At 46.1% G+C, this 18,194-nt stretch overlaps 1 protein-coding gene across 2 annotated transcripts in view; it reads right to left on the reverse strand.

Moving 5' to 3' along the window:
* Nucleotides 1-18,194, reverse strand: part of dock1 (dedicator of cytokinesis 1) — a 180,790-nt gene that overhangs the window by 21,387 nt on the left and 141,209 nt on the right. For both annotated transcript variants that reach the window (XM_070990099.1, XM_070990098.1), the window contains exons 32-43: nucleotides 16,730-16,788; nucleotides 15,886-16,034; nucleotides 14,182-14,267; nucleotides 13,658-13,814; nucleotides 12,967-13,007; nucleotides 12,511-12,601; nucleotides 10,142-10,261; nucleotides 8,909-8,998; nucleotides 8,504-8,608; nucleotides 3,858-3,999; nucleotides 3,283-3,364; nucleotides 1,261-1,345 (exon numbers count right to left, since the gene is read on the reverse strand). In XM_070990099.1, coding sequence (XP_070846200.1) covers nucleotides 1,261-1,345; nucleotides 3,283-3,364; nucleotides 3,858-3,999; nucleotides 8,504-8,608; nucleotides 8,909-8,998; nucleotides 10,142-10,261; nucleotides 12,511-12,601; nucleotides 12,967-13,007; nucleotides 13,658-13,814; nucleotides 14,182-14,267; nucleotides 15,886-16,034; nucleotides 16,730-16,788 — 1,207 coding nt within the window. The remainder of the gene's footprint in view (nucleotides 1-1,260; nucleotides 1,346-3,282; nucleotides 3,365-3,857; nucleotides 4,000-8,503; nucleotides 8,609-8,908; nucleotides 8,999-10,141; nucleotides 10,262-12,510; nucleotides 12,602-12,966; nucleotides 13,008-13,657; nucleotides 13,815-14,181; nucleotides 14,268-15,885; nucleotides 16,035-16,729; nucleotides 16,789-18,194) is intronic.

Consider the following 18,194-nt stretch of genomic DNA (forward strand, 5'->3'; position numbering starts at 1 on the left):
ACTGTCAGCAATCTTACTTAGCCTGGATCTTCCTTTTGGCAGCCACGTTTCCCGTGCTTAAAAATAAAAATAAACCTTTGTATCCCTCTTCCGTGCTGTGAAATCTTTTGCTTATGAAAATGAGAGTTGTGCTATGCTATTGATTTCACTCCGCCGAAGAAAACTAAAAATACGCGTGCAGGATAAACCTTGAACAATAATCCGGCAGCATCCCATAATAAATTACAAAACAGCTGTAGCGGTGCCGAGACAAACGAGCAGAGGCCTCGTCAGAAGAGACAAAAATGAAAAGTCCTTTTCAGCCTCGGAGAAGGCTGACAAACTATTTGATCATTCTTCTGTCTGTGCAGTTTTTTGTCCCGTGAGTAGAGTCGCTTGTTCCTACAGCAATCCGCACACACACACACACACACACACACACACACACACACACACACACACACACACACACAGATATATGTCTATATAGGTTATTGAGGGAAATGTATGTACATATTCCCCTGTGCGCACACACAGGTATGTATATATCTATATACACAAATGTGTGTATATTCATGTGCTTATTAGCATGCATATTAGCATTTTTGCTCTTTCTGAGTCATTATAAAGCATTGATTAATGCCTTATTCTGGGGGTTAGGGTTATTAAGGGTTAGAGTTAGCTTACTATGACAGCAACAACATCTTTACTCACTAACAATAAGCAGAAATTAAAAGGTGATTGAGGGGAAACCTCCCAGTTAATGGCCTAGTAGTTGCAGAATATGGCTGCCATAATAACTCTGTGTGTGTGTGTGTTTAATCTGTGAGCGTGTGTGGGTGAGAGACTAACAAGAGCCATTTAAGAGAATCCTTGTTTTGTAATATATGTTGACCCATTCCAGGCATCGTTTGTCAAACCAAAACACAGCCTGTAAATTATCACTCCAAGCAGAAATAATTCAAATTCAGTAACTTTGGCAAACAGAAACAGGTGGCTCACTGCAGCCTGGTACCCGTCTCTAAAACCTCCTGTTAGCCCTGACAATGTTTGCATACATGCAGGCCCGGCAGAAGCTCAAATGTTCCGTATTACAGTTCAATGCCAAGCAGTCTTCATGTTATCTTTAGAAATCCACACTGTCTCACTTGATGTTTTATTTATAATAGCATGAAAACTTTGTTTGTGTCTTTTAATGTTATAAAATAATACACAAGACCTTTAAAATGAAAGTAAAATGGACAAGCTAAGTGATGATAGGGGGGAGAAAAAGGCAATTACCGCGAACTCGTTGTCGGGGTCCTTCTCGCCCTTCCTCACTGGCTTGGAATACTGGAATTTATGGACTTCATTGACTGTGTAGAAGCTGGGGAGGGAGAAAATCAGCACCTGCGTAAATTAAAACTGTTACCGGCAATCTACAGCTTGATGCAAAGGTTGATTGCTTTGCTTGAGGTCAAACACAGGACAGGCCCCCTGCAGGTACGACCTTATCTACACGGTAAATAAATTCATTTCTGGGGCACAGGCGTCGCTGGCAGACCCTGGAGTGAGTCCGGCATGTCAGACATGTAGAGAAGCTGGAGCACACGTGACAGAGGCGCGGGGGTAGCAGGGCTGAACTTTGCCAAATCAGGTTAATAGACTTTTCACACTAGGAAAACGATGGCGTTACACGGCGGGAGCAGCTGTCTGGGCACATACATGCTCCCCAACACGGACGCATCACTCGCTCTCTTTCCACCTTTCTATCTGGCTCTCCTGCCGACAGAAAACAGATCTATTATACTCACACAGCATATTGCATTTCCCGTTCCTAAAATCACACCATATGGTACGAAGAGCACGCTTTGCCTTTATTAGCAAGCAATTATGAATAAAATATGAAAGGAATGAGTGCCGTTCCAAAAACCGCTGCCCTTTTATGTTTGCACCAGCAGCAGTGAGTGTGTGCAGATGGGACGCTACAACTTTTGAAATGTTTCTACTCGGGGACTGTCAGTGTTTCGCTAATGACCAGACCACACGAAGCTTTTGTGACACTTGACACGCTGGGCTCAGGCCTAACTGGCGCTTGAGCCATTTATATTACACCGGCAATCAGATGTGCTTGGTCACAAGGGTGACGCAGTATTTAATGAACATGATGAGGCCCATTCCCAAATTAGCTGAGAATACGACGCATTAACCTAAAAAAAACGGAGCCTCTGAGCTCCCGATCTAATAAACAGATTAATAAAGTGGCTTTGAATCTGCTGCGCGACACCAATTAAGCCTTTTACTTGTCATTAGCTGGCGAGCTACAGATGATGCAGCAGCATGGTCCGGACAAAGCAAGGTCAGAAGGCAGGGTGGGCGCTCCGCCCGCTGCTCGCGACCCCCTTTGGCTCAAAGAGCTCAGTCTCATTGCTATGCACCGTTGATCTTTCGCGGCGAATGAGAGAGTAAATGAGAGAAAAGAGAGATAGGAACAGAGAGATAGAACCTGGAAAAAGCACAGCGAGCGCTGGAGAGAGAACCAGAGAGGGCAGAGCTGGCAGAGACAGAGAGACGGACAGACAGCTGGTGTGGAACAGCCCTCCATCCCTCTCTGAACACGGCTGTCTAATCTAGGCTATTAACAGAGTTGCATATTCCAATCAGACACAGTTTGCAGACAAACAAACAGGCTGCCGTCGGCGGATGTGACCGGCGGTGCAGGCTTGCGATAAGATCAGTGCGCAGGTATATTTGCCTAAAGGTTTTCCAAGTAAATGTCTTCTTTTAATTATGTCCATTGATGCAGTGGGTGGCATATCAAAGTGAGTTTGCACAGCTGAGCGATGCAGCGGGTGACGGCTGGCATACAGATCAGGCAAACAAGCGGGATCGTGAGGGGGCCCCCGTGTTTGCCGGGGCCCCCGGTGCGCGACACAAAGGTATTAATGATGTCAGGGAAACAATGTTGTACTTGGCACAGCGACTAATAGCAGATGGCTGGTTCAACTTAATATCCATGCGAACGACAAGAAGGTCAACCGCTGTTTGTTCTGCACAGACACACATTTACATCAGGATTGAATCGCTTTCACCCTCGGCGCGCCGCACTCTTAAAAAGATGCTAATGCACTTCTTTTTTTTTGCATGTCATCACCAGCTCTTTAATTTGTTCTTGAGTGACTGGGGAAAGCAAATTGGGCTTGTTGGATTGAAATGCATGCTGTGTGACTTTGAGTAACACACTCTGTAATTGTAAAGAAATGAGTGTGTGCATGTGTGTGTGTGTGCGTGTGTGTGTGTGTGGAGCGGGGACATCCTGCTCACCTCACTATTTGTTCAGAGACGGGCTTATTTTGGAACTTGGCAGGCAGGTCCAGGATGGGCTTCACCGTGAAACACTGGATGTCTTCAGCGGGAAACGTCAAGGAAATACACGAAACGGCTGAACTCCAAAGAAACAGAGTGAATTAGGACCTGGTGACAGTTCAGCACTGTCGCTAATCTGCAATCAGTTCAATCACATTGTAAAATCCAATCTTAGTGTGCAATCGCTTCACAAAATTCTATTACTCAAATAAATGATTTTCAGCAATTAAAAACTAAGTTGTTGAAGTTTTAGTTTCTTACATGTGAAGCAGTTTGTCTTAGGTAACAATGAAAGGCAGTTGATTGCATTTGACATGAATTTCATGACTTTGAATAGGATTTTACATATATGCTGAGCACATTGTAATGCAGATGGATTATTAATGACATTCATAGCGCTCCATAAGGAAGCATCGTCCCTTCGTGGAGCATAACAAACACATTTCCATGAAATTTGATTATTCTAAAAGGCAGAAACTGACTAAACATTTTCCGCTCTGCAGCAAAAACAAATGACTGGCTGCTGAGGATACACTGTCCGGAGGAAGACTTTGTGTCCTCGCTGGGCGGCGTGGTCGTCTTCATCTTCTCCGCGTTGGGAAACTGCGTGAGAAGACGCGCTTCAAAATCCTCCCTGCGCTCGTACTCCTTCCCGCGGTAGATGAACATTTTGTTCTGGAGGACAGCAAAGAAAGACGGTGACGCCTTGGACAGACACAATCATGCAGGCAGGCGCTAGTTTGCACACATTATGTGGACATTAGTTACACTGTCCCTATTTTATGACTATGGCAGCGCCGACTTCATAGACCATTTCACAAGACGATTAGATCCAGTAGCTAAAATACATCCAGTGATGGCTGTAAGGACAGACGTGGGACAAAGACAAACTGTGACATTAAGGGAAAGTTACATGGACGAGAGCGGCTTTGATCTGTAAATCTGCCTGGTCCGGTGCTGTGACTGGGTTAAAACACATTATCATAACCTCCATATTGAACACATTGAAATGAGGGTGACAGAAAGTTCTTGGCGCTGATTCAGCGATTAGCCAATCCCAGCTGAGTTCAGCACAGCTTGCTTGGGGAGGCCTTCTGTTTTAGCCAACTGACAGACTGAAAATGGCTTCCACCGCTCTGCCAGGGGGCTCTTTGACAACCTGCTGCAAACTACAGCGACTGATGAAGTTGCCTTCAAGCCACTGCGGTGGTTCAGACGTCTTGCTCATTTCAAATCCACCTGGTAAGACCTCAGCACCTGAGGGCGGGCACCTGTTCACGTGTTAGCAGCTTGACCTCCTCTGGAAACCATCAGTGGGCCTCACGGTGGGCTAGCTGCTTAACGCGGACATTAGACTATAAACACAGCTTGAAACTCCAGTGAACAGCCTCGCCATTTTTCCATTTCCTCCTTTCTTTCCTACGCCGTCGCCGCACAGCAGCTCACACACAGCTCGCCCTGCGCTCATGCACGGCACACATCTCAACTCCCCAATTAATTAAAAAAATTGCAGCCATGAAATATGCCCGGGGCCGTTTTCAAATTTGCTTTGACAGATGAGTTGACAAAAGCACACTGATTTCCAGAGTCATCCCTTCCAACCGCAGGACAGCCCGCTAAAGCTGCTGCAATTTTCAGACGGTGAACAACCTGCGAGACCGGCTTCGGAAATTTTCTCTAAATCATTCAAATCTGACCAAGGACATCTACTTCTTTTCCATTACTGCATATTTCATGGCGGTTCATAAGGGGACAGGATATTCCCATTATGCTTTTGAGCATTCTGGTCGTGTATACAGAAATCTAAATGCCACATTTCTCCTTTTCATTGGCCTCAAACCTACACTGGCTAGTGCTGGCAAAGAAAATCATCATCACTGAGATAATAATTCATTCTAAAATGGTATTTTCTTTCATGGCTGGAGGGTAAAAGGGCAATTTCATACAGTCAGGAGACAAAGCAGCAACAGTTCATACGGCTGCAGAGTTATCATATGAGATACATACAGGAGGTTCAAAGCTCTTTGGACATGCTTTAGCAAGACTGGAAGCTTTGTAACATATGAGGAAAAGGACAAAGGGGAAAATGAGACGTCGGTGTCCTTTTCAAACTGCAGAATCAGATGAGCTTTTAAGCTGCAGTAGATGATATTAAGAACTAATTCTGACCATTGCAATATTTAACTGAAGGGGTCCTTTAAAAAAGTGAGCACTCGCCTCTTTGTATTTAGTTTTTTTAAAGAAAAACTGGACCCAGGTTGAACGTAACTAGCCAATCACAGCAAGTCAGACATAACTAGGCGAGCAGAACAGCCGCTGGTTCACTAGTTACTAACAAGCCTGATGTTCCAGGTCGAGCCCATCTGATGCGCCGTTTAGCGGAGCGACACGAGGCGGCGGCAGACAGTTTCACCTCGTCGGTGTTCAATTTGCCTTCTGCAGCTTTAGCACAGAGGCCAATAAAAAGGTAATCTTGTTTTATTGCAAAAAAAAAAAGAAAAAACAGTTATATGACAAGAGTGCACAGAGTGCTCCTAAAAATGCATGAGCCAGAAACATTCCTTCATCTCCCCGAGTGCGCTCGGGGGTCTGGTCTGAGGAACATTTTGAATGATCGAACATGACAGCTCATATCCGAGTGTCTCCGAACGTGGCGGGTTAGGATTCATATTTCAAACAAACTTTCGCACACCCTCAGCCGCTCTTTAAGCCGAGCGCTCACAGGAAACTCAATACAGGGATTAAGTAAAGTTTAGGATTGATAGGACGAGAAGGGAGAGGAGGAGAAATACGCCGGCTGGATGTAAAGTGAGAGAAACAACTGTAGAGGAAATCTGTCTTTGAAATTCGGAGAATACCTTGAATGCGCCTGAAAGCTGAAAGGAAGTCAGGATTTTTTTACAGAGCAAATAAATACAACACAAGCTTGAAGTCTTCTTCTTCTCTTGACAAGGCATTGTGACTGTCAAGGTTGTAATAATGACAGGATAAATATTCTGTGCCTGTATATCAAGCACCTGGCTTTTACACAGAGACACATGAAGAAGAAGGTGAGTGGGCTCAATGGCTTGGTTGCATCTGCACATCTAAACAAATGACATGATCGAGAGCGTTTTACAATTAGCAAGCACCCCAGCGTCGAACCACGTTAACAACCAATAAATCATAAGCAGCTGAATTAAGCACTCGTGCATAAAATCAATTCTTAAGGGGGGTGGGCCCAAAATGCCTTTATCAGAGTATTGATTTTCTCACATAATTGACTTTTCCCCGAGGACACTGCGATGCTGCCACGCAAACGGCACCACGGGGTGTGAAACAAAAACCCTCCGAAGTATATTTATCTTAATAAGTTACCCACACTTGAAAACTCGTCACAGACGTCTCTCAGCGCTGTTATGAAATACGTCAAGAGGGGGACAAAATCAGAAGACTGATTGCAGGACAAAATAAGGACAAAATGCTTTACATCTGTTTGGCTGCTGCTGGAAAATAAAACTGGGTCGCAATCAAGGCTGATTTGTACTGGCCTGAGTATTTAAGACCAGCTTGTGCACTCCCCTGTCTCTAATGTAGCATAAAAAAATGACAATAAAAGGGAAAATTAAGTGCAGATTCCTATTGGTAAAAGGCAGCCTGGCGTTCTCACGCCCTGTTATTTCAGGTAAAGTCAAAAGAATAAAGAGGAGAGGAGAAAGGAGGGCTCAAAGCTGTCCTCAAAGGCTGTTTAAATAGCCAGTTAGATTAGGCCAGTACAGCTTGCCCTGTCTGTAATGGAGTTTCTGCCCTGCTAGATGAAAGGAGTTAGGAGGGGCACCGGGAGATGGAGAGTGGCAAAAGACCCTCGTGAAACGGCTGTTTTTCATAATGGAATGAAAAGGGTGTGATCTGGAGATCGCTGTTCCCGAAACTGGACTTTCATATTATCTTATCCTGTGAGGACTTTTGGGCCTTTCAGTGTGCTGAAAATGGCTCCTCCAGCACCTCCAGCAGCATGAGATGACAGCCTGAAAACAGCTGTAACGGGGAATATATTAAAGGCAAACATATAGTCCTGCGTCAGCGCCGTCCACGTTCTTCACACCAACAGCTCATCAGTTTCATTTTCTGCTGGATGCATGGACGCCCTTCGCAGGCAGAGAGCAAAAGATGTGCACACAGTAGCACCGAATAAGGCCGGTGAGGAGATATCAAACGGCTGTTATGCTGAATTTATGATAAGCACAAAGGCAGCCGGGGCATTTAGGAGGAGGGGGGGTGCAGATCAGTTCAGGTTTAGCGGCTGAGAATGCTCCGTGTTCATTCAGTTTCATCAAGTATTCACCATGATCAATGGCCGACTAATGGATGGCTGCCACTCCGCGCTGCCACCACTTGCAAGAACATTCAGAGTCTGAATGTTTTGGGATTACGGCCCATGACTCAGCAGCCACCAAAAGCAATTTACTATGTGACCGTATCACTTCCTCTCACTGTGTACCGGCTGCATGGCTCTGTTGTGCAGGCGGCGATGGGACGCCTTGCGATGCAGACCACGCTCGCGGCGTGGAGAAAAGGGTGTTCAGCTGAAGCTCAGGTGATGGAATTAAAGGCAGCGCTTGCGGCTGCGTGATCAGCCTTTCGATCGGACAAACTAGATTGAGTGGTTTCTTGTGGTCATTCGTCTGGGATCAGCAGTTATTGTAGCTAGACATAAACGGATTCTGGGGGACGTTTTAGGACGGACCGGCTGACCTGCAGACAGAGCGACTTGTAGTGAAAGCTGCAAAGAAGCAAATAAGAAAGGAGGAAGGCCACAGGAGAGACAGAGCATGAATGAGACAGGAGGAGGAAGAGGAGGAGGAAGACTTTAATTCACAACTTTTCCCCTGAGAGCCACTCTGCCACACTGAAGGGCATCAGTCCAGCACATTATCCCAGATCTACTCCATAGCCCACACACAGAGCAGCTGCTGTGATTCACAGTTTGTTTTCTCCTCGGTGAGTCAGCCGGTGAAAGTCGGACCAGGTGGGATGTTGAACAAGCGAGTCTCGCCAAAACAGCCCGAACCCGTGGGAGCGAGGCGTGTGCGAAACACATACGTACCGCCGGCTCGGGCTGAGAGCGAAGCGAGCGCTGGTAAACCTATTGATCGTCTGTTTTGACGTGCGGGGGATGTATGTCGATGCGAGTACTCACGCGTAGGAAGGAGGGGAACCCCATGCCGTAATAGCCGACGGCGAAGTAGTCTGGTTTGGGCCGGATGACCTTCACGATGTTCTCATAGAACTGGGCTTGCTTCCGCTGTTGGGAGATGCAAACATTTATTCTTCTGTGCGATCATTTGTGGGGAGTTCTTCAAATGCTCAATTCTGATCTTGTGACATGTTTTGCGTCATCTCTTTTATGTTGTTCCTGCAGATTTGGGCCAGAACGCTCTTCAAAAAGCTTTGTATATATCTGATTTTAATCTCAATGAGGCTTTCCTGGTTAAACAAATAAACTGAACACACACCACAGTCTTCTTTATCTCTCATTTGCTCTCAACATATCATTTCAGATTAATACACTGAAAACATGAAGCGTGAATATAAAATGACTTACCAAAGACGCACTGAGCTGCTCAAAGTCAAACATTTCATTCTCGTACTGCTCAGCCAATTCCTTCCCCAAAATGATGGCCTCCTCCCACATCTATTGGGCACACAAACAGAGACGCTTAGGAAATGAATTAATTATCAAGATTCAAGCTGATACAAAGTGTTCAGCCAGCTGAATAAAACAAAGCATCTCTCCCAGGTAATGAGATTCAAAAATAAAAAACTTCCTCTTATCATGTCGATATTCTTTTGTTTTATTCTTCACTAAATCTCAGATGCCGCCCTCTTGGGAAAAGCAAATTTATCATGCATACCCCCCCCCCCCCGAGACTCATCGATCGCAGTCGAGTGGTGTCATGGATACATAGGCGGGAGCCACTTGAGCATGTTGAAAGGCGCCTAAGTGGCTCCCTGACAGACTCGATTGGGCTGAGCAGATCGGGGCCATGATGGAGGTGGACCAAGTCCAGACTGCCACTCAGACCGGCCCGCCATCAGCGAGAGCGGCGGCGGCGACACCATCTGGGACTGCTTTCTGGATGACTCCGATGACACGCTTTGAAAATGCCCTCAGTTGATACCCTCCTCTCTTGGGCGTTGATGTATTCTTGCAGCCGCTGCAACACTTCCTGGTGTGTTTGTGTGCGATTGTTTTTCCAATTTGTTTGTCTCTCTACCCACATCCTGCTGAGTGACAGTTGGCTAGAGAAGCAAGAGCGGTGGCTGCACCCCAGCACTGATGACACATGCAAAGCCTTGGGACATCATCTCTGAGAAGCTCTGGCTGCAGTCCTGCACACCCATTCCAGACGTTAGCTTACAGGCTGAAAAACATTTTTCTCCTCTGGAACAAAATCTGAGTGTAGAAGAATAGAACAGCAACTAGGTCTACACAACTGGAGCATGCATGAGGTCCACGTGAGCCTGCTCTGCACGTCACAGTACAGCGGCATCAGACGACAGGACAGGACGGTGGGAAGAGCAGGAGAAAGGGTTTAATGGAAGGAAGGGGGACATCACAAAGGAGCCACATTAATGCCTGCGTGGTCTGATGTTCTCCATAAAATAAAAGAGGGGGATTATTTACAATCCCCGTTCTGCAGAACATAAAACTTCCATTCTTCTTCGCAACCGGCCAGAGGAGGTATTTAACAGAGATGACAGCGTCTAAAAATAGCAGGATTCATCATGATTATGACCAATCTTCTGCGTGTGCGTGCCAGAACGTGTGTCTTACCTTGCCCTTGTCGAAGTAATTGATAATCTGCTGGTAGAGCTGGTCTTTAAGCTGTCCTTGGGTGGTGGCCTGGTAGCCGTCTCTCTGGGTCAGGTGGGCTGCGCACGGCTCGTCGGACCACTACAGAGGACGAGTCAGCAGCGGGGTCAACACCAGGCAATACAACGCAGAGCAAAAGGGGAACAGGTGACAAGAAATCAATCACTGAGTTATAGCCAATGCAAATGGGGTGAGATTGATGTGTAATTCTTTTTAAAGCTGCCCAGCACTCTGGCAGGGAAAGATGAGAACTTGAGGCACGGGCAATGAAACAGGCGTCGATACATATTGAATGGCTCGGAGGGAGCATCGGCGCTTAGCTCGCTGTGGCTAATGCCTGCTCGAGCCCGCTGGAAGCCAGACCGGTGCAAACAAAGGCAGGCAGGGAAGAGCGGGGAAAAAAGGAACCGACCGTGTACTCCATCATGCCTCTCCTTCACCCAACATGGAGGATAATGAGGTTTCTGACAGGCCAGAGCAGCTCGGCTAACAGGGAGATGGACAATCCGATTGGCCTCGGAAGCATAATCCCGTGCGTCCTTCTGGGGCTGATTCGATTGTTCTCGACTAATTTATACACGTTTTAATTCTGTAGTGTTGCAAGTAACACGAAGGCTTAATCTGACCAAGGTTTGAGTGAGGGCCGTGTTTGAACAGCAAAGCCGGGGCATTTGCATTCACTGCGCTGCTGGTGGAGGGGAAAGTAATCGCTGCGCACGTGGTCATGGCACGAGGATGGATGCTGCGAGGCTCTGGATCAGGTTATTGATTCATTTACAGCTGAAGCGCAGCATTTACATGGTGAAAAGGACCCCTGTTTATTCACGGATGGTCGGCGAGCCTGCATCGACAGAACTGAAGCGCTGATACGTCTGACAGTACACAAAGCATTATTATACTGCTGCAGGTACTTCACTGAATTATTATCACAGGAGCCTGTTTTACTCTGTAACTTCTGGCGGTTGCAGAAATTAACAATCATCATTCCAGAGCTGCAACGATTAGTCAGTTAATTGTTAGTGGAAAGGAAATTGACGGATTTGGCTAATTGATTTAATCGTCTAAATCGTTAAAAATGTCAATCATTTGCTGTTTCCAGCTTCTTTAATGTTCTTCGTCATTTGTGTTTTGGACGGTTGGCTGGACAAAAGAAGCAATTTGAAGACGTCACTTGGGGCTTTGGGGTAAATGTGATTTTTCACTATTTTGTGTCACACTTTATACACTACAACAATTAATCAATGAATCGTGGCAGATTAATGCAAAAAGGAAAGCAATCGTCAGTCGCAGGCCGACATCATTCATCCCCCTTCAAGCTTGTTTACACTTGCCTTTGTGTGAGCACAAAAGGACGGCAGTGACTTCAAAGAATACGTTGCAGAGCTTATTGGAGAAGAAAGGATTGATCCAGACTCAGGTGGAACAAAATTAACCAATTTCCACGATACAATAGTGAATCCCTCTCTGAAGGTGCGCTCAGGAATGCCACAGCCGCCGGGAGACGAGCGGAATTAAAATAACAACAACACAAGCAACTCCTGCGAAAGCTGCCGCGGCTGTTAACTGTGAGTCAGTCGCAGCCCGCTCTCCCCTGTCGGGACCTGCACGGAGGCTGAGGCAGCCAGCTATTTATGCAAATAAATTTGGATAAAACGCAGAGAGGAGCAACCTCCACATTCAGGGTGTTCCAAACCTCGACTGGGAATAGACACTGCAGTGCTTTGTGCGTGCATGGCGTGTATTTTGGGCGAGGATGAAAACTTTGGAGGCACAGAGCAGCGTTACACAAACAAAAAGGTTAAAGAAATGCTTCAGGATAGCTTGTAATTATTTATGTGTATAATTAAAGACATGGGAGCGCTAAAGATGCGACGGAAACCGGCCTCTTTTCCACCTGAAACCGCAGCTGCCTTGTGCTGAACCACGTGATTTCCAGCAGAGGATTATTCATTTCCAGCTCACAGAGACGACAGTAAAAGTACACCGTTATCACCAGCCACCTCAGGTGGCTGTTGCTGCTCTTCGCTCTGCTTTAAACTATGTCTTTGCTTTTGTTCAGGGGAGATCAGATAATAGCCGCGATTTGCATCGACTACACCGGCGAAAAAGATGCTGCTAAGCAATCCTGGCCTCTTAGCAGCCGTCTCATGCCGTGGTGGGTTTAAAGGGATGCGGCCCTATCTCTCTAAGTCCTGCACACCTTGTTTAATGCCCGAGGTTAAATGTCATCTGCCTGACAATAGCTTTACAGTGTATTTGAGCTCTGCGATCTACGCTGTTTGAGGTCTTTCAGAGTGTACTTCCACATTCATTTATCGCTATCTGTTTACCTTGAGCAGTTTGGCGTGTAGCAGCAGAGTGTAGGCAGCCTCAGTGTAGTTGTCGCACTCTTTGTGGAGGTCACAGAGCTTGTACAGGTACCTGGGAGGAAATAGCAGTGATTTATGGGTTACGCCTGTGTGGGCCTCTCGCACTTTAGCGACAGACAGAAAGTTAACTCCGCCAGACTGATGCGTCTTGACAGCCCCTTTTACCTCGAATAACGCTCGACAGACAGATGGAAAACTCTGATTGGTGAGATTGTGGAAATGGAAATGTAATTTAACAAAATCTAACATTTCATTCGGGATCTCTGGGGACATGCAGCTGGGAGGACAAGAGCCAAAAACGTACCGCACTGAGTCTTTGGCAGGTTAAAACTGAGCTCAGCTGAATGTCACAGCAGTAACGTATGTCATGTGCCTCAGAGGAGGATCAAACGAACTCCGGATAAGACTGTGTCTTACCTGATGTACATCTCCTCTCTGTCTATCTCCTTGTAAAAGTTCTGCAGGAAAGGAAAGAGACAGACCATTAAAAGGGGTTTAAAAGGGTTCACAGATTTCTAGTAAAAACAACGACATTATACTGTTTACACAGATTCAGCGCATCACGCTTACACTGCACAACTCTCTGGACTGGGGATTATTCCTGAATACCTTTAAAAGAAAAAATACTTTGGCAGTGTGACAAATTAATTTCCTAAAAATACGAGTAAATTCAGGGTCTGGCTTGCAGCAGGCGAGACGCAGAGAGTGTATACTAAAGAAAAGTACGTTGGCTGACATCAGAATCGCAGCGGTGGAGCAGTCACGCTGCTCTCTTGGCTGAAGCTGAAAAACTCGAACATGACTCAGATAAATGCTGAATGTAGGCCAGAGGCCTGCAGTTCAATGCCAGTCGTCACGTGAGACAAAACTGACATTTCGGTGCTCCCAGATGAAATGTCACATCACGGAGGAGAGACGTTTCAGGTGAGCTGCTCGGCGATAACGTCTTAATGCACTCTGACATGTGGAGGCGGCTGCTGGTGTTTGTGGGCTGTGTTTATATGGCTAATGAGGCCTGATTCTGACTGTTCATACGGCTAATAAGGCTAAATTCCACCGTTTCTGGGCTCGTGTGCATTCGGGAACTGAGGAAAAGAAACCATCTTACGAGCACGTTGACGGTGCAGCTCATGCGGTTTTCCTTGTTCTCGTCGTGCATGATGGTCCTGTAGTCCAGCAACCTCTCCAGCAGACGGACCACCAGGGTGACGAAGTTCTCGCCCGTCTTGGCCAAGTACTTGTGCTTCCTGCAGTGCTCCAGTAAACTGGTGTGTGTTGGCACAAAGAGGAGGCGTGCAGGGAGGGGGGGGTTTTTGTGTGCACATGTGGCGATGGAGAGAAGAGAGGCCAGAGGCAGAGAGGAAAACAAATGTGAAGCATGTATAAGAGCTTCTTCTGTGGTTTAAAATGTCAGACTTTTGCCACTAAGGACTCGAGGAAGTGTTCTTTCGCCCATTAAAGCAGAGTTAGCATCCAACTGCGCTGAAAGCAAATATCACAGAGGCAAGCTGTGATGAGAAGTCGTGTGATCATCAGCGCACTGTGATTATTTTGAGGAGTGCTATGTTGCAATTAGCATTATCTAACTTGTGAGAGGCTCAGGCGTAATCCTGCCCATTAATCAGCACTTACATTTTCTGAAAGAGAACTTTGTACTGCTCGTCTCCGCGGCCCCCCTCCACCTCGTGATCCAGCTTGGTGATGATCTCGTTCTCAAACTGCAATTAGACAGAGCAGGCGTAAATAATCAGTGTGGCTAATTTTTCAATTCATTAACGCCATCTCCCTGTCTCACTCCCGCTCTCTCTCTGCATCAAGGCTCGGCTGAGGGGGCTCTGTGCTCTGACTTTAATCGTCCCTCGCTTGCAGCCCAGCTGATCGCGAGAAAGCTTTTCTTTACGTGTACAAGGCTGCATCGTCACATCGGCTTTCCTTTTGCTCTGTTGTGGCTGTAGCTTCGCGCAGTGACTTCATTTACATGCACAAACTGATTTTCACCCTTATTCCAAAAAAGACAGTATTCCCACTAAGCTGTTTATATGGCAAACAAAAATGAATATTCCACTAATATTCCTGCTTTCATGCAGCCGAGCATCGTCCAATTAACCCCCTTTCACCCGTTCAGCCTCTTTCTTGAAAAGGTCGGCCTTGGGATACTTGCACATTTCCGAAAACCTGCTGACACCCAAGTCTTTCATAATGTTTAAAAGTAGGTGTGTTCCTCCTTTCTGACTGGAAATGTGGGCTTTTCTTTGGTGCAGGCACGTTGCCAACTGCTGGCTAAGCAATGCACAATGCAAGTGTGACAAACTGCTGTAAAAACCCAGGCTGAGGCCCATTTTCCAAATGAGCGTGGACATAAAACCCGAATACCATCGGCATATCCCACATGTCTTAATCGGAAAACGCAACATTCAGAATAATTGGGAATATGCTGTTTATATGATCCGTATGAAATTAGGAACTCTGTCATATTTGGAGTAATAGTGGAAAATGAGTGTGCTTGGTGTGTAAACATAGTGAGTGATGCATGGGCCTTATTTCTCCCGTGTTTGCACGCAGCAGCTGTATAACAAACAGGTTTTATCGTGCGGCAACGAAGCCATTTTCGCTGATTTGCTCGTGCGCTGTCCACGCGCGAACGCAGAACAGGAGAGGAGAAAGCAGCCAAGTAGGAAAAGATATAAATGCTGCTCTCTGCTAAGCCAAGGATTTACAACACACATGGAGAAAGAGACGCAGTAAAGGGAATATTACCGGCTTACAGCATTAAAAGGGGTCAGGCCAAAGTGAAATTGATCACATTTCACTGAAGGGAAAGAATAAGAAAGTGGCATTCACCTTCAACGAGTCAGAGTGACACATTGACTTAATTAGCAGCGCTTTTCCCTTGAGAGACAGACGTTGCTGTCTTCACAGGACTACAAGGGCCAGCCGAGACACGTGGAAGCCTTTGTGCTGCTTTACAGTTTGATCCAAGCACAATAAGCGTCGCGCGCTTTGGGAGCCCACATGAACGTCACAAAGCTGAAAACTGCCTGAGACATCTTACGGCAGAACAGCTGGAGCCAAACGGATTTCCTCTTGCAGAAAGGCTTAATTCTGCACTGTAATGGGGCAGAACATTAAGTTCCACTTACCGTGGCTGTTGATAATCGCGACACAACAAAATGAGATTTGCAGAATTACAACTGAGCTCGTGGCTGTGAAACTTTTTCTTACGCAGACGATCCCCCGGCAGTGTTTGCTCCTCACACCAGCACCCACCACGTCTCATCAAGCCTTTTTTTCTGTTTGCTACATCCTGTTTGTGTTGTCATATTTCAGAGGACGCACCCGCTGGAAGCTGCACGTGAAGTGGAACTCGCACTGCATCATGTCGAAGAAGATGGCGATGGTGGCCTTTCGCAACTCGATCTCGGGGACTAGCGTCATCTCCAGGATCGGACCCACCATCTCCGGAATGAATTTTATCTTGTGGGGGCCTTAAGAGAAGAAAAAAATGACATGTAAATGTGTAAAAACAGGCACAGAATGCAACACAACTCATCTGCAGGCTTCAGTTTGGACTAAACAAGTGCAACATGTTGATCCTTATCGAACTCGGATAATTGTTGCTGCAAATTTAAAAGCAGCTGTTGCAAACAAAAAAAAAAAGCCTCCTCTCGTTGGAATATTCTGTGACAGACGTGCAGTAAATAACTTCAAACACCTCAGGTAAAAAATAGCAAGGGGCTCATTAAAAACCCAGTGAATGAGTCAATCTAATCTGGTGGAAAGCTTTAATTAAGGGATCAGATGGTGTAGATTACAATGGAAGACTTTACAGGAGGCACAGGTGGCCAAATCTAAGACCCCAGTCCCTGAACTCCAATCCCATTCCACCGAGACCTGACTGTTGAGCCTCTCTGATCGCACGACATAAAGCTAATTAACACATGATTGTCTATATTTAGCTGCTGTTCTTTGTTGGGTTGACTCGTAATGAGCGCGAGAGCACTTAGCTGGAAGATAATCATAAGCATAAATTGAGAAAACAACACTTGGAACACGTGTCAATTTGCTGGCGTTCCACCGCGCAGTTTGTGTGATTGATCATCAGTGAATTCCTTCAGAAGAAAAAAGTATCTGATTACAAGCGAGCGTGAACGATACTGACACAAGGAGCTGGTTAAATTACCTAGATTGTACCACATATCCCTGATTTCAAAGCCAATTTGTCTTCTCATGTCCTGGTACCTGAAACACAAACAGGAACGAATGTTAAAGCAGCTTTGGAGGATAAAATGATTTGGGCTCAAGTGATTTATTTAGTTAATGAATGCAACAGAAATACAAATTTTAACTGGATGCAATGTAACACCGGATAGATGAACGGCTGTGTCACGTTTCAGCTGTGCCGCGGCTTCCAGAACCAAAGTCAGAGTCAATGTTGCTTATAAAATAATGAAATATGGATGCTAAGAAACAGGCTGCTTCCTCAGTTTCCGGCGGACGTCTGCGACACGGCGGATGTGAAGTAAGAAGGTGAGATGCAACACGAAGCGGCTGCTGTTTAAATCTGATCCTGTTTCTTTAATTCCAGGTGTCACAGAGCTAAAAATGTATTTCATAAGCCCTCTGAGTGCTGCTCTGCTCCGATGGAGGTCCTCATGTGCAGTGACGGAGGTAAAGACAACATGCAGCACGTGTTTCCTTTTGTCTCCCATCAGAGAGCGAAATTAATGTTGGACAGATTTTCCTCGAGTCTCTCTCATTTATGCCTGAATGACACCTGTCACACAAGCATATAATGAGAAGATTTAAACAGATTCCGGGGCTCCAAAGCGGTGACGCTGTGTGAAAACCAGAGTCCGTGTAGTAACATTTATCCGATCATGTGTTCACAAAGTGGTGAACCTCGCTCCATCCTCGCTTGTGAACGACTGAGCCTTTCCAGGACGCCCCTTTCACACCCAATCATGATGCTATCACCTGTTACCAATCAACCTTTTTACCTGTGGAATGATCCAAACAGGTGCTTTTGGAGCGTAAGCAGATATTTACAAAAATCAAGGAAGCGGATGAGTTAAACATTAAATATACTGACTTTGCACTGTTTTCAATTGAAGGCACGTCGAAAAGAATCAGCAAATGATCACATTCTGTTTTATTTATGTTTTGCACTGCGTCCCGACTGTTTTTGGAATCAGCATTGAAGTCCGTTTTGTCTTCCTATGATGTTTTTGGAATACAAATGCACACTAATGAGCCTCTTCCACACATGCAAGTTTGCAACAAACAGTCGTCTGGCTACGGTCTGTCCTCTGCTCCGTGTATGCATTTGAACACGCAGAAGACAAAGCATTTGATCGGACAGTCTTTGTCGGTGCCCGTCCTTTGAGGTCGCCTCTCTGTGTTGAGGGTCCTTATATATAAAACAAAGATTTGCCCAAGAAGCCGGACGGATCGCTCCCGTCCTGACTTTTCTGAATGAGGGCTTATAAGCTGACCAGCTCTGCCATGTCTAGGTCATGAACCGAGCGGCAGCTCGGGGACATCTCTCCACACGCAGCACGGGCCCAGGTTGCAGAGAGGACAAACAATGAAGTGGAAAAGACAGACAGTGAATGATGGAGAGACTAACACGAGTGGAATCAGCGGGC

This window comes from Chaetodon trifascialis, chromosome 21 (genome assembly GCF_039877785.1).
Source record: "Chaetodon trifascialis isolate fChaTrf1 chromosome 21, fChaTrf1.hap1, whole genome shotgun sequence".
Classification (NCBI taxonomy): domain Eukaryota; kingdom Metazoa; phylum Chordata; class Actinopteri; order Chaetodontiformes; family Chaetodontidae; genus Chaetodon; species Chaetodon trifascialis.